Raw genomic sequence first — 21,267 nt, 5'->3', positions numbered from 1 at the left:
CTTTTTTGAATGCTGAGTAATATTCCATGTGTATATGTACCACATCTTCTTGATCCAGTCATCTATTTTTGGGCATTTGGGTTGGTTTCCAAAGCTTAGCTATTGTAAACAGTGCTGCTTAAACATAGGGGTGCAGGTATAAAGCAGTATTTTAAAGTTAATATTGCCACACATGTTAGAAACAGGAAAGTCTAATTATGATAATAAACATGGCTGACTTGCTTAAAACAAACCTCCATTACAAATATTCTTTCCTTTAGAGTGATTTTAACATATTATTTCAATAAATTAAATACTGAAGAGAAAAAGCACTGGTAAACCTTGGCAATGTACACATACTCCTTAAACAGTTTATTATCCTTCCAGACTTTGTACTGGATCATTAAAAGATTCCTTCTCTTTCCTCCCTCCTCTTTTCTTTGTAGATATTTGATAATTACAATGTTAGCAGCTTGCTAGATACTAAAACTATAAGATGAGTAAGACACTGTCCTTACTTAGATAGAACTTATACTTAGTCAGCAGGCAAACAGACTAAAATTTAAAATCAGTATACTAAAAACTAGCACAGGATGCCAGCGGGGTGAACCATCAGGGAGAATATTCTGAAAGAATATTAGAATACTCATAAGTGTTAAAGGTTACTTATGAGTTATTCAAGAGAAGTGTGAGTGAGAACTGCTGTGCATTCAGAGACAGCAATAGATACAGGGTCAGGAAGCAAGAAAGCAGGAAAGCAAGAAAAGTTGTGGAAGATCAGGAACCAAAGACAAAGAAATGAAATCATTCATGTTTTAGATATAGCAAACCTTTCCCTATATGGTAGAAATTAGCCTTTAAACATTAACATGGTCCCTCACCCTGTCAAATGGAACAAAAGCTACTGAGTTCCTATATGTGCTGACATTCTATACGCTGTTCCTTGGAAACTGAATTTTGCTTAAATCTCCATGAGGAACTAGGGATCCTGGGGTGCTATATTTATTCACTGAAATGTTTGTATTTATGTGTCCTGGGAACTGCTTGTTTCCTAATTTAACAAAAAGCCTAAATGAAAGTAAGCTTGAACCAAATCAGACTCTAGTCAGTCTTTGAATGCAAATGAATACCTGTGATCTGATCTAGCTTAATGGCATATTCTGGAGAATGATAAAGTACAAAAGACTGGAGAACATAGTATAGAGTGTGGGGGGTGATGAAAAATTGAAACAGTAAGCAGAGGCAGATCGTGGCAATGCTTAAAATTTTAAATAAGTCTTTCAGGACAGTGGGAAAGACATAAAATAATTTTCAAGGATGTGATATCAGATTTGTGTTTTAGAGCAATTAATGTCAGTATAAGAAGGGATTTCAATATGGACTAGTCTAATGGTGTAGATGGTTAACAGGCTAGTCTAATGGTATAGATGAAAAATGATGAACTCAAAGTCTGTAGCAGTTGAAATAGAGACACAGGAATTGATGGAAGATTTACCAATATTCTGGGAAGGAAAGGGTTAAGGAAAGGAAGCCATTCAAGGATACTGGAGTTTCTGGTTGGGTAATTGCATAAATATTCAATTCACTGGACACCAGAAGGGAACAGGTTTTGAGGGGGAAATGATGAGCTAAGTTTAGAGGATGTTGTTTGATGGGGTCACAGAATATGTCCAACAAGCAATTCTTTTGTGTGTGTGTGTGTGTGTGTATTTTTATTTTTCACATCATTGTTCATTTTCAAACAATATTTGCTTCCCCCTACCCCCTCAGGTGTAGTCTGCATAGTTTCCTTCACTAATGCACCCATGCACCATCACCTCAGTCCCCTGTGCTCCTCCCTCCCTCTCTCTGATCCCTCTCCTGCCTCCTCCTCTATAGTATGTCTGATTTATAATTGTCCCTTTTTGTTTTGTTGCGTTTTGTACTGTTATTATTTTTTTACACTGATGTCTTATTTGGTTCCCCTATATTCCTGCTATAAGTAAAACCATCCAATATTTTTCTTTTTCTTTCTGGCTTATTTCACTGAGCATAATTCCTTCTAGTTCCATCCACATTGCTGTGAATGGCATGAGTTTATCTTTTTTGATTGCTGAATAAAATTCCCTTGTGTATATATGCCACGTCTTCTTGATCCAGTCATCTATATTTGGGCATTTGGGTTGTTTCCAGGTTTTACCTATTGTCAATCGTGCTGCAATAAATATAGGTGTACAGGTGTTCTTTTGAATCAATGTTTTTGTGTCCTTTGGGTAGATCCCTAGTAGTGGAATTGCTGGGGCGTATGGTAGCTCCTTTTTAGTAGACTGAGGAACCTCCAGACAGCTTTCCGTAGTGGTTGGACCAGTTTGCACTCCCACCAGCAATGTAGGAGAGTTCCTTTTCACATCCTTGCCAACATTTGTTGTTGCTTCTAACAAACAATTCTTTAGCCAAGTCTGAATATGTATTTGACAGTAAAAAACTCAGAATGAAGTTACCTTATGAATATGAAACATCAATTATAGAAATAAGGATAATGGCGGGGAGACAAAAATATATGAAAAGGAAAAATGCCATATATGATATATATATGTAAAATATGTATATATGTAAAGAGAAGTACTGGTAAGATATAAACTGAAGCAATGTGTGATATAAAAACTAAGAATTAAGAAAATTAGGATATTTAAAAACTCCAAACTCAGTTGTCACCATGAACATATCTATTTCTACAAATGTTCCTAAAGAATTGAGATATTCTTTTGTTATTGGTAAAATAGCATGTAGTATTTTGAATTATAGAGTCTGCTGGAAATTTTAATAGTTTAACAAATACAGTAACTGGATTCCTCACCTTTCTGAGAATTAAATAAAACAAAAGGCCTGTTTCAGATACAGAAAGAACATAGTTACATAGTTCACCTCAGGCACTTGGCACAAACACACGGAATGTGTCCAAAGCAAATGCATCAAAAGAGTGTGAAGAGTTTGTATCCATAGAATTGACATGTGATCATTCTGAGTCCAAATTCAGGATGTGTTTATCCAGAAAAAGCAGTACTGGCAGATTTCTTTTTCCTTCATTAAGCAATGATCTCTTACAGAACAATGCATTCCTTACAGCAGCTGCCTCATCTTTGAAACCACAAGTTTAGAAATGCTGATGACAATGGAAATGTTTAGGCTCTAGGACCAAGTTCCCATGAACACATATAATAGCCTATGGAACATGAGCAATGCACAAACACAAATAGAGAAAAAAAATCTCTGATGGCACTGCATCCTATGTGTTTTTGTGAATTTATATTTGTTTGGGCAAAAAAGGTCACATGCCATACATAACCTTATTTCTTGTTAGTCACTTAGCTCACACACATATGTGCATATAAATACACACATAACTGACTGTTGCTTTCTTTAAAGTGATGGACTTCCACAGACTGGTGGCATTCTCTAGAAGATCACATAAAGAAGTAAAACCATATTCAAGTCTACTTTGAAATATTAAATTATGGAATTCATATGTCATTATCAACATATCTTCCAACTTCTGAACCCATGGATATTATTTATGTTTTGGTTCAGTGATACAAAGTAATTTTCTGAGTTACAAACCCCAAATCAACTGATAGAAAAGCAGTTAGTAGAGATTCTGTAGAAGTGAGATCCAGGTGGGTGAGGGTTCTTTAATTCCTTAATCTACTTCAGCTATAATAGATTGCATCAAAAGTAATGTACTCATTAACTTAAATGCCCCTTCTCCCTTTATTATGTACAAGTAAATACAAGGATTAAAATTGGTTTGACTTTATACCAAAAAACAGAACAGCGCTATTTGTAAGAATACTGACTAGTAGAAGAAATATTGTTTTAAAAAAATTTGTTTTACAAAGCACTGCAGTATAGTGTATTTAATCACTATGCTCCTTTTCATAATTAAAAATATAATTAGATAAATTTTAGTTTGATAATTAGTATCTCCAAAAAAATTGAGACACAATCTTATTTTACAAACTTAATTGTTCCTAATAATATGACAACCAGTATATCCTATGCACAGTTAGTATCAGTGCTTAGATTGAAAACAAAATTTATCAAAAGTCATCATTGTGGTTGCATCCTATAACTCCCCAAACCTATATACAAAATGCTTAAGCATTACAGAGACCTTATACAGGTAAGAGGATATGATTATTTAACAACTTACTCATTCTGTTTCTGAGGCACTGAATCAATACTTTTACTCAGTAAAACAGCACAGAGACAAATTTTCGTTACATGCATTGGGTAGAGATAACCCAAGATCATAGATAATTAAACACAATTTTTATTTAGTTTTGAAATATTTTGTTACATAAAGTGAAATGTGCCAACTTAATACTCTATACATTTATAATAAAAAATATATATATACACACACACAGTGACAAGCTGGAAAAATATCAACTTTTCTCAATGCGTGAAGTTATTCCTTAAACAAGAGTATTTTGATGAGTTTGAAATAGTTGTACCATCCTATATGTTAATGCCTTCTCTGAATTGGAAGAAATGAGGTATTTTATTTAAATTTTACACTGAAGGGTGAGTTGCATAGACTTAAACTAGGTTGTGACAACTTTACAACACATGTCACAATATTGAAATTGCTGGCTTGTTCACTATTTTACTGGATATTAAATACCTTGAGTGCTATGACTGCTTTTTTTGTAGTACCTCAACAAAATTTGACTAGTATATATATCTATATGTGTATATATATATATATATATATATGAATAAATGATATTAACAAAAAGTTGAAGATAAAAATTTAATTTAGCTTTCATTAACTGTAAAATATGAAAAGAGAACCACAGGATCTGGGCTCAAACTTACTTTAGCACAAATTTTGTTATTTTTAACCTCCACCTCAATGAGGCTGTTTTTTCAACTGAATAAAAGAGGTAACACCTGATCTATGTATTTTAGAGTAGCTGTAAAGATAAACTGAAGGTCCTTTGTAATTACCAAAAAATGTAGTTTTCTAATGTTCTATAGCATATTCATCTAGGAAACATATGAAATAGTCCTTTAAAAATGCAATGTGATAACTCACATATATTAAAATATACACCACCATATATCAATTTTTTCAAATGAAAAATAGCTGAACTCCTTTACTCAGCCTATAAATAAAATTAAAACTACTCATCTGAAAAAGAATCCCTTCCTTCAAGCTACAGGCCCCAGTACTTTACTTACTCTCATAAATACTGTCAAAGAGTTGACACCTATATATCCTCTTCCTGGACATGCTGAAATCTGACCCCACTGCCACTGCCTGAAGAACATCCCAATGTGGCTATTAACCCATTAACTTCTTCTTAGTCCTCATTTTATCTCTGAAGATTTCTTTTTGTATTGCTGTCACATCTACACTGGCCTCTTTCTTCAAAATGGTATCCTTTATTTTTTCCTTTCTTCTATGAATAATCTTTTTACTAGTCCGTTTTCTGTTCTCCAAATGCAGGTGTTACATGAGGTTTTATCCTTGCATCTCTTTTTCTTTTCTCTCCCTCTATTTCTGCTAGATGATCCAACCTACTCCAATACACTTGGCATCATCTGTCTTGCCAACTTCTAATACTGTGTCTTTTCCAGGTTCCCTCATAAGTCCCAGGTTCACATTTATAGTTGTTGACTAAGTATTTCCATCTGGATGTAGTACAGTCTCTGTATCAAATTCATTCTTTTCCCCTCACCTCAAACCTCCCCCTTCCTTTGCTGCCACTGTGGTGGTCAGCCAAGTCATCTTCAATGACTTCTCCATTCTCTGTCCCTCTCACCTTTATCATTTATTAACAGGATCTATTGATTCTACCTCTGAAATGTACCTGTAATCCATCTATCCTTTTCTCCATTTTAATTTCTGCTGCCCTAATTCCGGCTTCATTACTACTTTTTGAAGCAATCTGACTGCTTCTTAGTTTCTCTAGTCTTTCATAATTTAAATACAGCCCTGTTAAATATACCATGGAAATTAAAAAGCTCCCCTGCTTTTTATGCCTACTCTTTGCCTAGAAAATAAACTCCCAACCCTTGGACATGGCATCCGAGACCCTTACTACTCTCTTTCCAACCTGTTTTTCTAGTAACTCCTGCCCACACCCTTCTCTTTCTAGAACAGTTCCTTCCCTTAGTTTATGGTACTCCTTCTATTGTTAAGGTTGTTTTCATCTGTTAAAAGCCTGGTACATCTTTTGGGTTTATGTGATTAGTCATGTTCTCTGCAAATGATATATGATACACTCTCTATTCTGCTTTTCAGATATAATTTCCTTGTATTCTTCAACTGCTATTAAAGTGTTAGAAGTGTTTTTCTCCACTGTATTTGATTCAAGAGGAAAAGCCTTAATCATTTTTTTCACCTATGCTTCCAATGTTTGACAAACAGAGACTTCACAATAAACACTGAACTAAACAGACCTGTTCCTGATTCTAACATTCAGAATAATAAGAAACCCTCACAAGAAACCCTCAGTATTATCTAATATTTTGGCTAAGAAATATATTCCTCTAGTTAATTAGAGAATAATTAACTTTAAAATACCAGCTTCCTGATAGTTTATTATATTTAATAAACAACAAACTTTAAGAATATTCCTCATCTATATAACACATAAGCTGTATCACACTGATTTTTTTTGTCAGTTATTGTTAGAATCAAATAAAAAAATCATTTATCTTTGGATAACAGTGAAAGTGTACCCTAAAGACGAATTATCATTGTAATCCTTTCAGCTTTAAGTAAACCAAACAGCTAAATTCTCTCGCTGTCAGTTTGGAAAGAAGCAGGAAACAGGCAAAAATCCAGTCCAGTTTCTGAAAAAAAAATCAAATATGAGACACTTGTGCTATTAGAGTATCAAGGAAAGGATCATTAAGTCTTAAAGAGTAAAAGACACTGTGAAAGCTAAAAATAATATTAATTAGGTAAACAGTACCCTTAAGAAAAAATCAGATATATGCTAAAGGATATATGCTAAATTACTGTCATGAAATATTTTTGTATGACTCTAACATAACGATCTCTAATAAACACACAGTTAATGAAATGACATTCAGTGTTGCCCTATGACTGTAGACCAGGTATCAGCAAACTGCAGCCTGTGGGCCAAACCTGTGGTTTAATAAATAACTTTTATTGAAACATAGCTATGCTCATTTGTATTGCTCTTGTCTGCGTTTGTTCTACATGGTAGAGTTGAGTAATTAAGAGAGTGACTGTATGTCCTACAAAGCCTCAAATATTTATGAGTTGGCCCTTAAGGAAGATTGGCCAACTCATGCTATAATCAGATGGAATCTAGTTGAAAACCAAATTAGTTTGTATATGTGAGGGTTTCTTATTATTCTGAATGTTAGAATCGTTATGCAGAGATTTCTTTCCAAGAATCACAAGATTAGCAAAAAGAGAGGTAGTAGGAAATGTACAGATATCAAGTACATAGGAGAGATAAATAGCATACAGACAGGATCTGTAAAAGATAAATTATTTTAGTTTTATACTTCTAATAATGCCTGCCTAATTATTCTTCATTAACTAGGAAAAAGGAGTGACTCTTCTCTATATTACAATATGTCACTGAATATTAAATTTCTACCACTATTCACTAAAAAGTAGAAATAGTTCTTCCTATAGGAATAAAGAAGTAAAAAAATATACTTATTTTTTAAAATGAGGGGAGGGAAAGATGGAAAGAGGAAGAAGAACAGAGGAGAGGACAGAAAGGTGATGGGGAGAGAGAACTTACTTTACCTCATTCTCTAATTGATATGAAGCCAATTTGTGTACCAAAATTAAGGCCATCTCGGAAATGGGAGAAAAATTTGTCAGGATGGCAGGCTGTACAAAGGTTGAGCTCTTGTAACTCGTCCTGAATATTCCGTGGAAGAATTCCTCCCCGTTCTAGAAGAATCCTTAGGATAAATATTTTTCAAAAGAGAGCAAAGTTTTATCACCTAAGTTCATATATTAGCTCTAGAAGCTACTATATTTTCCTTCAGACATGACCTGAATGTACTGTCTGAATTAAATGATCTACAAATATTCTGGTAACTCCAGAAGTTTCTTCCTAAATAAGTACTTGATTTTGATTATAAAATTTTGTATCCAGATCATGTCTACATTTCCTATCTCCTTTCCTCATATTAACAAACCAGATTTTCCACAGGCAATTTGCTTCTCCATAAATACTTTATGCTATGAAATATGACTATAAATGAATGATATTTAATTCTACAAGTCACATTTAAGAATCTATTTCAGCCCCTTCTACTTAAGTACTAAATGAATCAAAATCTGAACAAAGTTTTGCTGAATGAAATAGAAACATGATTCCAATTAGACATCTATTTTCTGTTGTAGAAATGAGAAATTCTAACAGATATTAATAACAAAACTTCATAAATTCAAAAATGCAAGAGATCATAAAATCGTCAAAGCAACTTTGTATTTGTATTATCTAATATTTTTGCTAAGAAATATATTCCTCGAGTTAATTAGAGAATAATTAACTATAAAATACCAGCTTCCTCATAGTTTATTTTATTTAGGAGAATTTAGGTGAGGAAAGGCTGTGAAGTATATGTCAACTTCTTGTATATGAAATTTAAGGAGATCTTTTAAACTGTATGTCAGCTGTTTCTTCTTTCACTATTTTTTTAAGATTTATTTTTTTATTTATTCATACACGAGCTGGGGCACAGGCCAGAGATGCGGAGGGGGGCACGCGGGGGGAAGGTGAGAGGATTCACCAGAGACAGAGCGGGGAGCAGAACAGGCAGACGGGCTGAAATACACTGCTGAGGGGAGCAGCGGGCAGCAGGAGAGGTCTGCCTCGCCATGTGGGTTTCTCCCTGGCCAGCCAGGGATCGAACCTGTGCTGCAGAGGCTGTGGACTGCCTCATAGTGCAGTGCCTTAACCCCTTGCACCACCAGGGTGTCCCTCTTCTTTCACTTTTAAATCAGTAAGAGATACTAGACTATAAAATTTCTGTCATTCAAACATAAGTGAGAACAGATTTTATTTAAATGAATTTTTGTGCACACATATAAGCTACTTAACTATCTGCTTCCTGAATATTTCTCAGTGTTACAAATTGTTCACTGCAGAAGCACCAGGCAAAAGCAGACTTGCATTTCTGGAATGAAATCAAACATACCTTGTAGCTTTACGGATGTCAACATAGGGATTTGGTGAGTCAAAGAGCCGTACACATTCGGGATCAAGATTATGAAATGCCTTTGCTGATTCCCTTGGAAGAGTAAAACAGCAAGGTCCTATTGAAGGTCCAAGTACAACAACAATGTCTTCCAAACTGCAGCCATATTCTGATAGCATAGCATTCACTGTAGCCATTGCAACACCTAACAAAGTACCTTTCCAACCTGGTAAACAGGAAGAAAAAGAGATAAGGAAAGTTAAAACACAACAAAATTTCACCTTGATTTCTAAGTAAATTAAAAGTGAGTAATTATTGTATATTTCAAAGACCAGAAACAGTAAATCACAAAATTAATTAGACTAAGTAAAAAAATGATTTTTAAATGAAGTATACTATGCCAAGCACCTAATATGGAAGACATTTAATGGAAGGTCCCTTTTACTTCCTTTGAAAAATGTTCCATACTATTAGTTTCTACTGGGGTTGTACCTTCCTAAGTCTTTTCTAGCTCCCTCACCTTGTTTTTTATTACATTTTTAAAAAATTGTGTGTAAAAGCACAAAACAGAAAATTTACCATCTTAATATTTTCAAGTGTACACTTCAGTAGTGTTAAGTATATTCACATTATTATACAATCATTCTCTAGAACTTTTTCATCTTAAAAAAACTGAAATTCTGTACCCATTAAAAAAGAATTCCCCGCTTTGCCTTCCCCCAGACCCTGGCTTCTGTTTTCCACTTCTGTGAATTTAACTCCTCTAGATACCTCATGCAAATGAAATTGCACAATTTTCTCTACAAGTTTTATAGTTTTAGCCCTAATATTTACCTCTTTGATCATTTTGACTTAATTTTTATATATCACGTAAGAAAAGGGTTCTACATTGCTCTTTTGGATGTGGATATTCAACTTTCCCAGTGTCATTTTTTTTTAAAGATTTATTTATTTATGAATACAAGAGCTGGGGTAGAGACCAGAGGTATGGGGGTGGTGGTTGAGAGGATTCACTGGAGACAGAGCGGGGAACAGAACAGGCAGATTGACCGAAGTACACTGCTGAGGGGAGCAGCCAGCGAGTCAGGAAAGGTCTGCTGTGCCATAGCTCCCTGGCAGGCTGGGGGATCGAACTTGTGCTGAGAGGCTGTGGACAGCTTCACAGTCTACGTCTTAACCCCTTGTGCCACCAGGGAGGCCCCCCCAATGTCATTTGTTAAAGAGATTGTCCTTTCACCATTGTATGACCTAGGTACTTTGTCAAGAATCACTGGATCATAAATGTAATGGTTTATTTCTGACCTCTCTATTCTATTCCACTACCATACTGTTTTTGATTACTGTAGTTTTATAATAAGTTTTGAAATCAGGAAGCATGTGACAATAACTTTATTCTCTTTTGAGATTGCTTTATCTTGACAGTTTTATATTTGATATTTTAAAACTTTGGTTTCACAACCTAAGAAGTAACGAATAATATGCCCTTTCTATATCCAGGAATTAAGACTCAAATTTTAAATAGCTTTTGACAATATCAAATACTAAATCTGACTTCTAGTCATCCAATTCCATTATTTTAGCTAAGTCACAAGAATAATAAGCCTCTTTTATATTTAACTATGGCATAAAGAGCAAAGTCATCATAGATTTACAGACAGAAGGAAATCCAAATGATCACCCCTCATTTCACAGAGAATCATAAACACTGGATAATCTAAATGCTATTTTTAAATACTTCCAGAAAACAAAATTCCACGTATAACCTTAACACAACACAGCATGTGTAATTCTTCTTGGTCCTTATCTCCAGAAAGAACTTACGGTTAAAGCTACTAGACTATACCATATTAAACTAAATACAGTTTTCCAAACATATCTTGTTTTTCTTACTTCATACTTTTATAAGCTATATCTTGGTGAACACATTTCTTCATGTCTAACCTTCCTCTTTCCAGTTGCTTAGACTTTAAGGGTTCTCAACCAGAGGAAGTAGCACTCTGTGGGGAGTGTTACGACAACAAGAAGGCCTTTCTTCTCTTTTTAATTTTGTTCCTTTCCTTTTTGGTTATTACAACAACTGGGAATTCTCCTGGCATTAAGAATTTCAAAATCAAGCAAACTTAGTCTGCAGTGTAAGATTATTTTGCTCCAAATGTTAACAGCACCCCAGCTGAGAAACACAGGCACCTAGCCAAATCCTACACAGTCCTCAGAAATTAGCATAGGCACTGTTTCCTTGAGAATTCCATTCTGATTCATGTAATTTAATTTTGGCACTCCATCTACTGGCTCCTATAATAAGAGTATGCTAGTCCACTCCTATCTTTACACTTATCACCATGTCAAATAATAACTGTTTCTGCCCTACCATTCAGAAAGAATTTGTAACTTTTTCTGTACTTTGAAATTGGTAAAATCCTAAATGCTTAATTAAGTACACTTACCAGAGTGAGCAACCCCACAAGCTTTTTGGACGGGATCTGCAAAAACTATTGGTAGACAGTCAGCACCAAGAGCAGCTATTGTGACTCCTCTCTGATTTGTGGTGATTCCATCGTAAGACTCAGGCTCTCTCTTTTCCATAATCCAGACATCATTGGCATGATCAGTCTAATACCAAACATATGCAATAAGAATGTTTTGAAAGTAGGATTTCTCATACCATAAACGTTTCTAAAAGAACTCATAGTGTACAGTTACATAACCAGTTTAGGTTTATTAGCATTCATTAAACATCACTTCTATCTATGGTAAAATAACAGATCGATTTATCATTAAACTTTTGGTATTATTATACCTGCACATTTATTCAAAGGAACACACATTCATATTTAAAAATTCAATATAGCCCATCACGACATCTCCCACTAGAGATAATGGGTAAATCTGGACTTGCAGCACTTTCCACAGAGTATGGCTGTAGTAAAAGAAGTTGAGAATTAGCAAGTCAGTGGTATTTATACTCTCCCTGGCCGCAAATAAAACTAGTATTCTGTAAGAAACAGGCTTTACTTTAATTGTGATCATATCCTTCCTTCCCCCTTGCAGGAACTTTTCTTCTAAATAAAAAAGAGAAGTGAGGGCCTCCCTGGTGGCGCAGCGGTTGAGAGCTGGGTTGTGAAGCTGCCCATAGCCTCTGCAGCGCCAGTTCGATCCCTGGCCACCGGGAGAGGGTCCCAAATGGCGTGCAGACTTCTCCTGCCGCCCGCTGCTCCCCTCAGCAGTGTACTTTGGTCCTTCTGCCTGTTCTGCTCCCTGCTCTGGCTCTGGTGAATTCTCTCAACCTCCCGCACTTCTGACTGTACCCAGTGCTTGCATAAATAAATAAATAAATCATTAAAGAAAAAAAAGAGAAGTGGTATTATATTTCTCGAGAATTAACTATACTTTTAGATGTAAGAAGCTACGGGTGAAATATATCATAGAACTGATCTTTAGACTATTATATATAGAGTTAAGAAAACAACCACAAGCATTTCCCTAAAATTTTAGATAAATCATCAAATGCCAAAGTGAAATAGCTTGATTAAAATCCACATACTCATTAGGAGAATCAAGAATATACTTTAGATGTTCCAAAATAAGAAGCAAAATTGTGTACCTTTATTCGGTAAAATTTCTCCACATTAAATCCTGCAACATTCCCCAACCTACGCAGATTTTCTTGAACAACCACCTTGGGATCTCTCCGTCTGGAACTACTGAAGAGATTGAATGAGCTAAGAGTTGGTATGTAAGATATCCCACCTGTTCTTGTTGTAAATCCATGTATGAAAATATCTGTTAAAGATAAGTAGTGAAGATTAAAAAAATATGCTACACAAAACCCATCATTCAGTATGACTTCCTCTGACCTACATTTGTTTATCTGGCTTCTAATTTCTACAGCAGTTTGTACTTCTATGTGTCCTTATTATGTTCTGCTTTGTGCTTGTTTAATCCTCCTTATATGATTACTGCTCTTCAAAGAGTATCTTCTGTCTCATTTTTCTTCGCTATATCCAATAGCAAACAGCTCACAGTAAATACTGTTTAACCAAGAAGACACTGCCTTTTAAATTTCACTCTTCCCTGAAGGTACCAATGAGTTAAGGTTGAGAATTTCTAAATATGTGATGCATAAGGTCATTAACCTTATTTTAAAGGAAGGCTGCGAGATTTCTCTTAAAGCTTAATTTGCATATAGCAAATTTATTTAGGGTAGTTTTGAGGGGACTACCCATTGATACCACAAGGCTGTCCTTGAAACTTACATGTTGCAAGAGATGCTAATGAGTACATAAAACCACAATAGTCTACAAAAGGGAGAAAGAGATGTATTAACTCTGAAGAAAAACTGATTTTTCAAGCATTCATAAAAATAATACATGACATTTAATCTACCTGAGATCAAAGGAGATGTGATAATGGTTAATTCTCCTTTCAGAGCTGGCAAACTTCTCAAATATGTTTCTATTTCATTCTGAACTGCTTCCAGTTCTTGAGTTGTGATGACTTTTATATCACTGGACTGTTTCAAATGATCTCCTCTCAAAGTCACCTGTAAGTCTTCAAACTCAAAATTGTAAACAGTGGTGAAGAGTTGATCAATAAATGCCTTTATTAATGTCTTCCGATGTATGGGTACAATTACCTTAATGGTGCTCAGATTTTTTTCATCAATTTTTTGTTTAATGGTATAGAGAGAGGCAGCCAAGCTAGGATTGCTAACTGTCTCAAATTCTCTCAAGAGAGTTGATAATTCAATTCTTGTTTCTATTTCACAATTATCATGTTCACCATCCCTTTCACAGCTAATGTTACTGCAACACATTATGCAAAGGAACTTGGCCTTGGTAGCATGGTTGTATCTAATAGTATTCAAGGTCTTCAGTAATGTCTGGTCACAGTTTTTTTCAAAGTTCAATTTCAAGCCAAAGAGATCAATCAACACTGCTTCTGCCATCTTCAATACAGTATGAGGCTTTTCAAAGAAGATGTCTCTGCCCCAGAAAAATCATCTGTAAAGAAGAATTAGCATAAGTAAAGATGCAAAAATATGATCAGACTTCTTATAGTTACAACAGAAATATCCAGCTGGATAAAAAAAATTTAATCTAAAAATGTACCCAAATTCAGAAGAACTAAAGAGACACTTCTCCGACAAAGACATCAAGGAAATGAAAATCAAAACACAAAGAGATAACATCTCATACGTGTAAGAAAGGCATATTATTAAAAAGACCAGAAATAACAAGAAATGGCGAGGCTATGGAGGAAAAGAAACCCTTTTACTCTGTTGGTAGAAATGGAGACTGGCCCAACCCCCCATGAAAAAAAACCACTACATGATTCAACAATTCCACTCCGAGGCAGCGACCGAAAGAATGCAAAGACTCTAAATCAAAGGGATATGGGCACTCCCATGCTCAAGGCAGCATCACTTAAGACAGCCAAGTTACAGAAACCACCTATGTGCATAATAGCAGAGGAGTAGATTAGAAAATGTGGTATATATACACAATGGAATACTACTCAGCTATAAAAAATAAACTCTCGCTATTTTTAGTAACATGGATGGAACTGGAGAGGATAATATTAAGCTAGGTAAGTCTGAAAGAAAAAGACAACATTGATTTCACTTATATGTGGAATACAGAGAAACAAACCAAAGAGTCAGACAAAACTGAACCAGTAACAAACCCTAGAAACCTGACTGTGTTATCAAGGCTACAAGACCTGGATGGGGTAGGTACAGAGCAAAGTATGGAGGGGACTGGTGGAGGGCTGTGTGCTTTGGTGGTAGGTGTGGGGATGAATATCTGAGAAAGTATGATCCTATGCCTCTGAATCACACGCAGCACTGTAAGTCAGTGTTATACCTCAATTTTAAAAACAGGCCTTTTCTGGGGGGCCTTCCTCATGGCTCAAGGGGTTAAGACGCAACCTATGAAGCAATCCGCAGCCACTGCAGCACGAGTTTGATCCCCAGCCAGGGAGCTACCCACATAGCGTAGCAGACCTCTCCTATCTCGCCCGCTGCTCCCCTCAGCAGTGTATTTCAGTCAGTCTGCCTGTTCTGTTCCCCACTCTGTCTCTGGTGAATCCTCTCACTGCTCCCACACCTCTGGCCTGTACCCCAGTTCTTATACGCATAAATAAATAAATTTTTTTATTTTTATTTTTATTAAAGATTTATTTATTTGTTTGTTTTTATTTTGTTTATTTATTTATACAAGCACTGGGCACAATCAGAAGCGCAGGAAGGTGAGAGAACCCACCAGAGCCAGAGCCGGGAGCAGAGCAGGCAGAAGGACTGAAGTACACTGCTGAGGGGAGCAGCGGGCAGCAGGAAAGGTCTGCGCACCATGCGGGACCCTCCCCCGGTGGCCGGGGAGCAGCCAGGGATCGAACTGGCGCCACAGAGGCTGCGGGCAGCTTCGTAACCCAGCACTCAACCGCTGCACCATGAGGGAGGCCCTAAATAAATTTTTTTAAAAAATGCCTTTTCTCTGTGGAGATTCCTAAAATTACTGAAAATGGAGCTACCATATGACCCAGGAATTCCACTGCTAGGAATCAACCCAAAGGATACAAAAACATTAATTCAAAAGGATACCTGTACCCCTATGTTTATTACTACACTATTTATAAGAGGTAAGCTATGGAATCAACCCAAATGCCCCCAAAATAGATGACTGGATCAAGAAGTTGTGGCATATATGCACAATGGAATATTATTCAGCAATCAAAAACGATAAGCTCATGCCATTTGCAGCACTATGGATGGAGCGAGAAGGGATCATGCTCACTGAAATAAGTCCAAAGGAAAAAGAAAAATTGAATGATTTCACTTAGAGAAGGAATATAAGGAAACTAAATAAGGGGATCAGGGAAAAATAATAACTTAAAAAAATTAACAGGCAACTATAAATCAGAGACATTCTGCAGGGGGTGGGGAGTGGGAAGGATCAAAACAGGGGAAGGAAGAGCACAAGGGACTATGGTGATGGTGCACAGGTGAACTGGTGGTGGGAATTTTATGGGGACTACACCTGAGAGGAAAAAGCAAACATTGCACAAAAATGAACAATGATGTAAAATATATTAAAAAATTACATAAAAATTAAAAAGAAACTTTAATAAAATAATCTTTGAATTAAAGATAATACACATGGAAACAAATGATACCCAAAATAGTGCATTTTGGACCCCTTCTCTACTAGTCCACTATTTTTCATATGAGATCATGATAATTAAAGCAGTCATATTTTAATTCATTTTGTGAAAGTATCCGTAATCTATCCAGCTTGTGTATTCATTTATTTATACTGTTATCATCCTCTGGATGATGGCGGTGGTTTCTATATAGCACATTTTAAGTAGGGAATCATTTGTTGACTTAGACAAGGTCCTGTTTTTTAATTACAGGGTGTCGGTAGGTGATACATCATTAATTCTGACATGACTGGCATATCAGGCCACACCCTTTTATATGAAAGACCATGGGGCATTAAGTTCAATAGCTAAACGGAGCTGCAGTTAAAAATCGCATTTTTTAAAATTTTTTTTATTTTATATATTTTTTACATCAATTTTCATTTTTGCACAATGTATGCATTTTCATTCTGGTTATACTCCCCATACAATTCCCACCCCAGGAAATAAAAGCTTAGATGACTAATAGACTTCCCTCCAGGACTGACAAAGTCCTCCAGATACTGCAATCGTCACAAAAACAACTGTCGTTGGATCCGATTTGGCTCTTCTACCTACTTTCTCCCCTGGCTTCCCCCCGCACGCTGTGGGGCTCTTGAGGGCCCCCCTTTACCCAGTTTTCTCCTGCTGCCATTCCCAACTTCCGCTCCCTACCGTGCAGGGCTGCCGCTGGAGTTCATCTCGCCAGCTCCGAAGTGCACCGAGAGCAGAGAGGGGGTGACCGACGTCCAGCGCTCCGGTTTTGCGAATTTTCACTAAACGCCTCCCGGGGCGTGGCATGGGCGTGGCACGGGCGGGGAAGTCCCGCCCACGCCCCGCCCCGGCCCCGCCCCCGGGCAGTTGCTCCTCAGGCGCTCCCGAGCGCTCCCGCCGCGGCGCCGGGGCCTAGTGCAGGCGTGTTCCGCGAGCCGCCGTCTGCCGCCCCCTCCCGCCCCCACCAGCCCCCAGAGCCTGAAAGAAACCGGAAGCCACGAGCCTATCACCTGGCGTCGAAAGTCCGATCCCGCGTCCGACGGCTCGCCCCGCCTCAGGCGCCTCACTGCGGCGCGACGGATCCCCAGCTGGGCTGCTGCCGGCCCCGACGCCTGCGCCTTGGCCGCCAGCTGAGGGCCGGGCCCGGCGAGCGGACCGCCGGGGGCAGGAGCTGGGCGGTGGGCGGGCCCCGCGAGGACGCGGTGGGCCGAGCCGAGCGGGAAACGCCCGGAGGAGCCGCGCGTTCGCGCCCCGCGGCGGCTTCAGCAGTTCCGGGTGGGGAGGGCCCGCCCAGCCCGCACCCCGCGGCGGTGGCGGGCAGAGGAACGGGAACCCCCGCTGCGGACAGACCTTCTGGCGGGAGCCGGGCAGGTCGGTGTCGGGGAGGCTGGGCCGGTGGGCTGGTGAGAGGAGCCTGGCGGGCGGGCGGCTTGGGCGGGGGGGCGGGGTGAGGGCGCGGGGCGGCCCAGAGAACGGGGTGACTGGGCAGCCTTCTGAGAATGGAACCACTTGCTCTGGGTTTCCCCACTGACTAGGCCGTGAGGTCAGGGTGTTGTAGAGCAACCCCGATACAAAACGGGGTGCCTGACTGTGGGTCCTCACCCGCGCGCTTAAAAGGACTTGTCAATGCTCTACTGCAGGCACACGCGAAAGGTTAATAAAGGTTTATTTACAAGGGAAGGGGAAATGAGGAAATGTACAGCTCAGGGAGAAAAGTGGGAGACAAAGTTTTAAATGCGTCCTACCTGATCCGCTGATCTGGAACCCCAAATGGCACTCTGAGAGCTGGCCGCCAGCCAGGAGCCTTGAAGCCAGGAGGCGAGCTACAGCGAGCTAGCCCAAGGCCCACGTGTTTGGTTTTTATATCCAACCTGGCTGCCCAACTGCACCCTCAGGTCCCAGCCACCCTCCCTTTGGTGGTGATGGGATTTGTCTTTCCTGATGTCTTGATGGCTTTAGTCTGGAGTCTGGGTGGAGTCCACAAAGCCTGTATGGGATTAGCTCAGGACATCCTTTCCCCCTAACAAGGGCACCGGGTTTAATCACCCGAGCTAGGGCCTGCGAACTTCATTACTTTAGCACTTGGCGGTGTGTGTCATCCAGTGTTCAAGTGGGGTGGGTGGTGGCGGTTTTGCTTGTGTATTCATTTATTTATACTGTTTTTGTTTGTTTCTAGAAACAAATTGGTCGACACCTCCTTTGTCTGGATGCTGATTGTACCTTTGAACGCCCTCTGGACCAGCCCTCTGCAGCTCTTTCACTTGTGTTGACAGATAGTAGTCCTGTATGCCCTTTTAAAATATATACTACTAGTGGACAAGTAGAAGGAAAGAATCTTGGATTTCCCATGAAAGTGCAAATTGGCATACTTTATTTACTCTCGTTATGCATGACATTCATTTATTTATATTGAACAGCTACTATATGGAGGGCGGATGCTAGGGTAGAGAGAAAATTCATTCAAACTTCAAAAAAGTAAGAGAAAGGGTGCTTTCTGGAAAACTGGTTATGATGGAAGGAGAGGGTCCACTTTTCTTCCTTATCGCTTATTTGGTTACGTGCTGAAGAATCTTTGCTGGGAATAAGGAGGGATATCAGATGTGTAGTTTAGAAGAACAGTTGGAGGTGGACAAGTACTGCTGTTCTATTTCCCTAGGGAATGGAATCACCGACCCAGAATAGGAATTTTCTGTTCAGTGTCCTTGGCAGACTTTTTTTATCAGAATGATTTTATTATTTTTGTTAGATATTTATTAAGAACTGTGAGTGGTAGCTGGTACATCTGCTCAGAGCTTGCACACTCTGCCTTGAACTTGTTTTATGTTAAGCATTACTTTAAGCAAAATAGAGGTCTTTTGTTACAAAGGTGTAAAAGTCTCTCTTTTAAAAATATTTATTTATTTATTTATTTATTTATTTATTTATTTATTTATTTATTTATACATACTTACAAGCACTGGGTACAGTCAGAAGCGTGGGAGGATGAAAGAATTCACCAGAGCCAGAGCGGGGAACAAAACAGGCAGACCAACGCAATACACTGCTGAGGGGAGCAGTGGGCGCTGCAGGAGAGGTCTGTGCACCATGTGGAACCCTCGCTAACCGCGAGGGTGGAACCGGCGCTTCAGAGGCTGCGGGCAGATTTGCAGCCCAGCGCTCAACTGCTGTGCCACCAGGGGAGGTCCAAAAGTCTGTTTTTATGGACAATGATGGTGATGGAGTTTTTGGAGTCCGTGGATATGGAGTGCTGGGTCCTTGGGTTCACTCTGGGGAGGGTTCACCTGTTTCAGCGACAGCCAGGGAATTTCACAGGCAAGTTTCTCCATGAGACAGGGACATCAGTTATATTTAAAGGGCAGGTTTATTAGGGAAAGGGACAGAAGAATAAAGGACACTTGTTTTGACACAAGCAGACACAAAGAGCTGCCCAGAAAGGGACAGGTTTGCTTAGAGAGGCCTGTATGGTTGCAGGTAGGTGGCCTTGAGAGCTGCCTCCACTGAGGGAGGTCAGTGAGAAGTCCCTGCATGGGGTCACGGGCAGGCAGGAAGGCTGCTGCCCTGCAGAGGAGAGAGTTGGTGAAAAGGGACACCTGCATAGTCACAGGTGGGCAGACAGAGTGCTGCCCTGTTGTGGGGGCAGTGTTAGCTTTTATCATCTTCAGGGAGGGGCTTATCTTTGTGGATGGATAGTTTGTGCTGCTTACATTCCCTATAGCTGTCTGAGAGTTTCTGGGTGTTGTGCCTTCTGATCTGGGCGTTGATGACTAGGGTCTTGGTTTCTAAAACTGGGTTAATGGATTACGTTCATCCCTTCTACCCCTACCTCCTTGTGTGAGTTAGGTTCTTAACCTTGTATCTCCATTCCTCCATTGGTGGGAAATCATTTTCTTTCATGCAGTAGTAGTGGCAGTAAAAATTATAAAAATACTTCAAAGTAGGGAAGCTGTCAGGGAGGAGAGAGTTTTTCATTATATTGTATTTACTTGTCATTCTCTTCTGTCACCACTGTTATCTAGCCTCACGTCCTAAGTCTTTTACCTAGTCCCCAGCACCCCATCCCACTTTAAGTAATACAAGGATGCCTTACTTAAAAAAATAAATCCAGGGGGGCCTTCCCTGGTGGCACAGCGCTTGAGTGCTGGGCTGCAAAGCTGCCCGCAGCCTCTGCAGCGGTGGTTCTATCCCTGGCCACCGGGCAAGGGTCCCACATGGTGTGACAGACCTCTCCTGCTGCGCCCACTGCTCCCCTCAGCAGTGTATTTCGTCACTCTGCCTGTTCTGTTCCCCGCTCTGGCGCTAGTGAATTTGCTCACCCTCCTGCGCTTCTGACTGTACCCAGTGCTTATATAAATAAATCTTAAAAAAAAAAAAAAATCCAGGAACCCCATTTCAGACATACATTTGGATCAGAATATGTGGGAGTGAGGTCTGAGTATGTTTTGCTGTGATGTTTTATTTCGTTTTGATCTAATCTCTGCAGATGATTCAGATAATTAGTTGGATTTGGAGACAAACAAAAGGTTCCCTACTCCCAAGCCATTCAAACTAAAAACTTACTTGGATAAGCCATATAATTTCATTTTTTGCATATGTTATTCCATCTACTTAGATGATCCTTCCCTTGACTGTTGCTTAAAACCCTCAAGCTCAAACATAACTTTCCTTGAATCCCAGTCTTCTTACCAAGCAGAAATAATTATTTCTCTAGTGTTTTTTTCCTATGAAACAAGTGCTCTCATAGATGCAGTCTGGACCCATAAACAAGGAACAAATTGAAAATGTCAATTAAATGTTGAAGGGTGCACATTTTAAGGTTGAACTTGATGGCGTATAAATTATATTGGAATAAAACTTTAAAAAGTCAGTTAAGAGGGCCTCCCCTGGTGGCGCAGCCGGTTGAGTGCAGCGCTTTGAAGTGGTCCACAGCCTCTG

The 21,267-nt window shown here is 39.0% G+C and overlaps 2 protein-coding genes across 7 annotated transcripts in view; one reads left to right on the top strand and one right to left on the bottom strand.

Moving 5' to 3' along the window:
* Positions 1 to 6,785: 6,785 nt before the first annotated feature.
* On the bottom strand, positions 6,786 to 17,432 carry LACC1 (laccase domain containing 1). 3 transcript variants are annotated; one of them, XM_037526976.2, is made up of 7 exons: positions 17,346 to 17,432; positions 13,549 to 14,165; positions 12,767 to 12,945; positions 11,610 to 11,775; positions 9,166 to 9,391; positions 7,760 to 7,920; positions 6,786 to 6,822 (listed from the first exon to the last, which is right to left on the bottom strand). In XM_037526976.2, exons 2-6 carry the CDS (start codon positions 14,108 to 14,110, stop codon positions 7,761 to 7,763), a joined length of 1,293 nt encoding a protein of 430 aa, XP_037382873.1. In that variant the 5' UTR covers positions 14,111 to 14,165; positions 17,346 to 17,432; the 3' UTR covers positions 6,786 to 6,822; position 7,760. The 3 variants fall into 3 exon arrangements, with proteins under 3 accessions (XP_037382873.1, XP_037382872.1, XP_037382874.1); XM_037526975.2 differs by lacking the exon at positions 17,346 to 17,432 and adding an exon at positions 17,017 to 17,126; XM_037526977.2 differs by lacking the exons at positions 6,786 to 6,822; positions 17,346 to 17,432 and adding an exon at positions 17,017 to 17,126 and having other exon boundaries at positions 7,755 to 7,920.
* A 192-nt stretch (positions 17,433 to 17,624) lies between these two features.
* Positions 17,625 to 21,267, top strand: part of CCDC122 (coiled-coil domain containing 122) — a 30,392-nt gene continuing 26,749 nt past the window's right edge. For all 4 annotated transcript variants that reach the window (XM_037526974.2, XM_037526973.2, XM_037526970.2 and 1 more), the window contains exons 1-2: positions 17,625 to 17,706; positions 18,512 to 18,619. The gene's annotated coding sequence lies outside the window, so the exon portion shown is untranslated. The remainder of the gene's footprint in view (positions 17,707 to 18,511; positions 18,620 to 21,267) is intronic.

This window comes from Talpa occidentalis, unplaced genomic scaffold, assembly GCF_014898055.3.
Source record: "Talpa occidentalis isolate TD23 unplaced genomic scaffold, MPIMG_talOcc4v2.1 talOcc4.5, whole genome shotgun sequence".
Classification (NCBI taxonomy): domain Eukaryota; kingdom Metazoa; phylum Chordata; class Mammalia; order Eulipotyphla; family Talpidae; genus Talpa; species Talpa occidentalis.
Note: the sequence above shows the minus strand (reverse complement) of the source record. Positions and strands in the feature narration are given on the sequence as shown.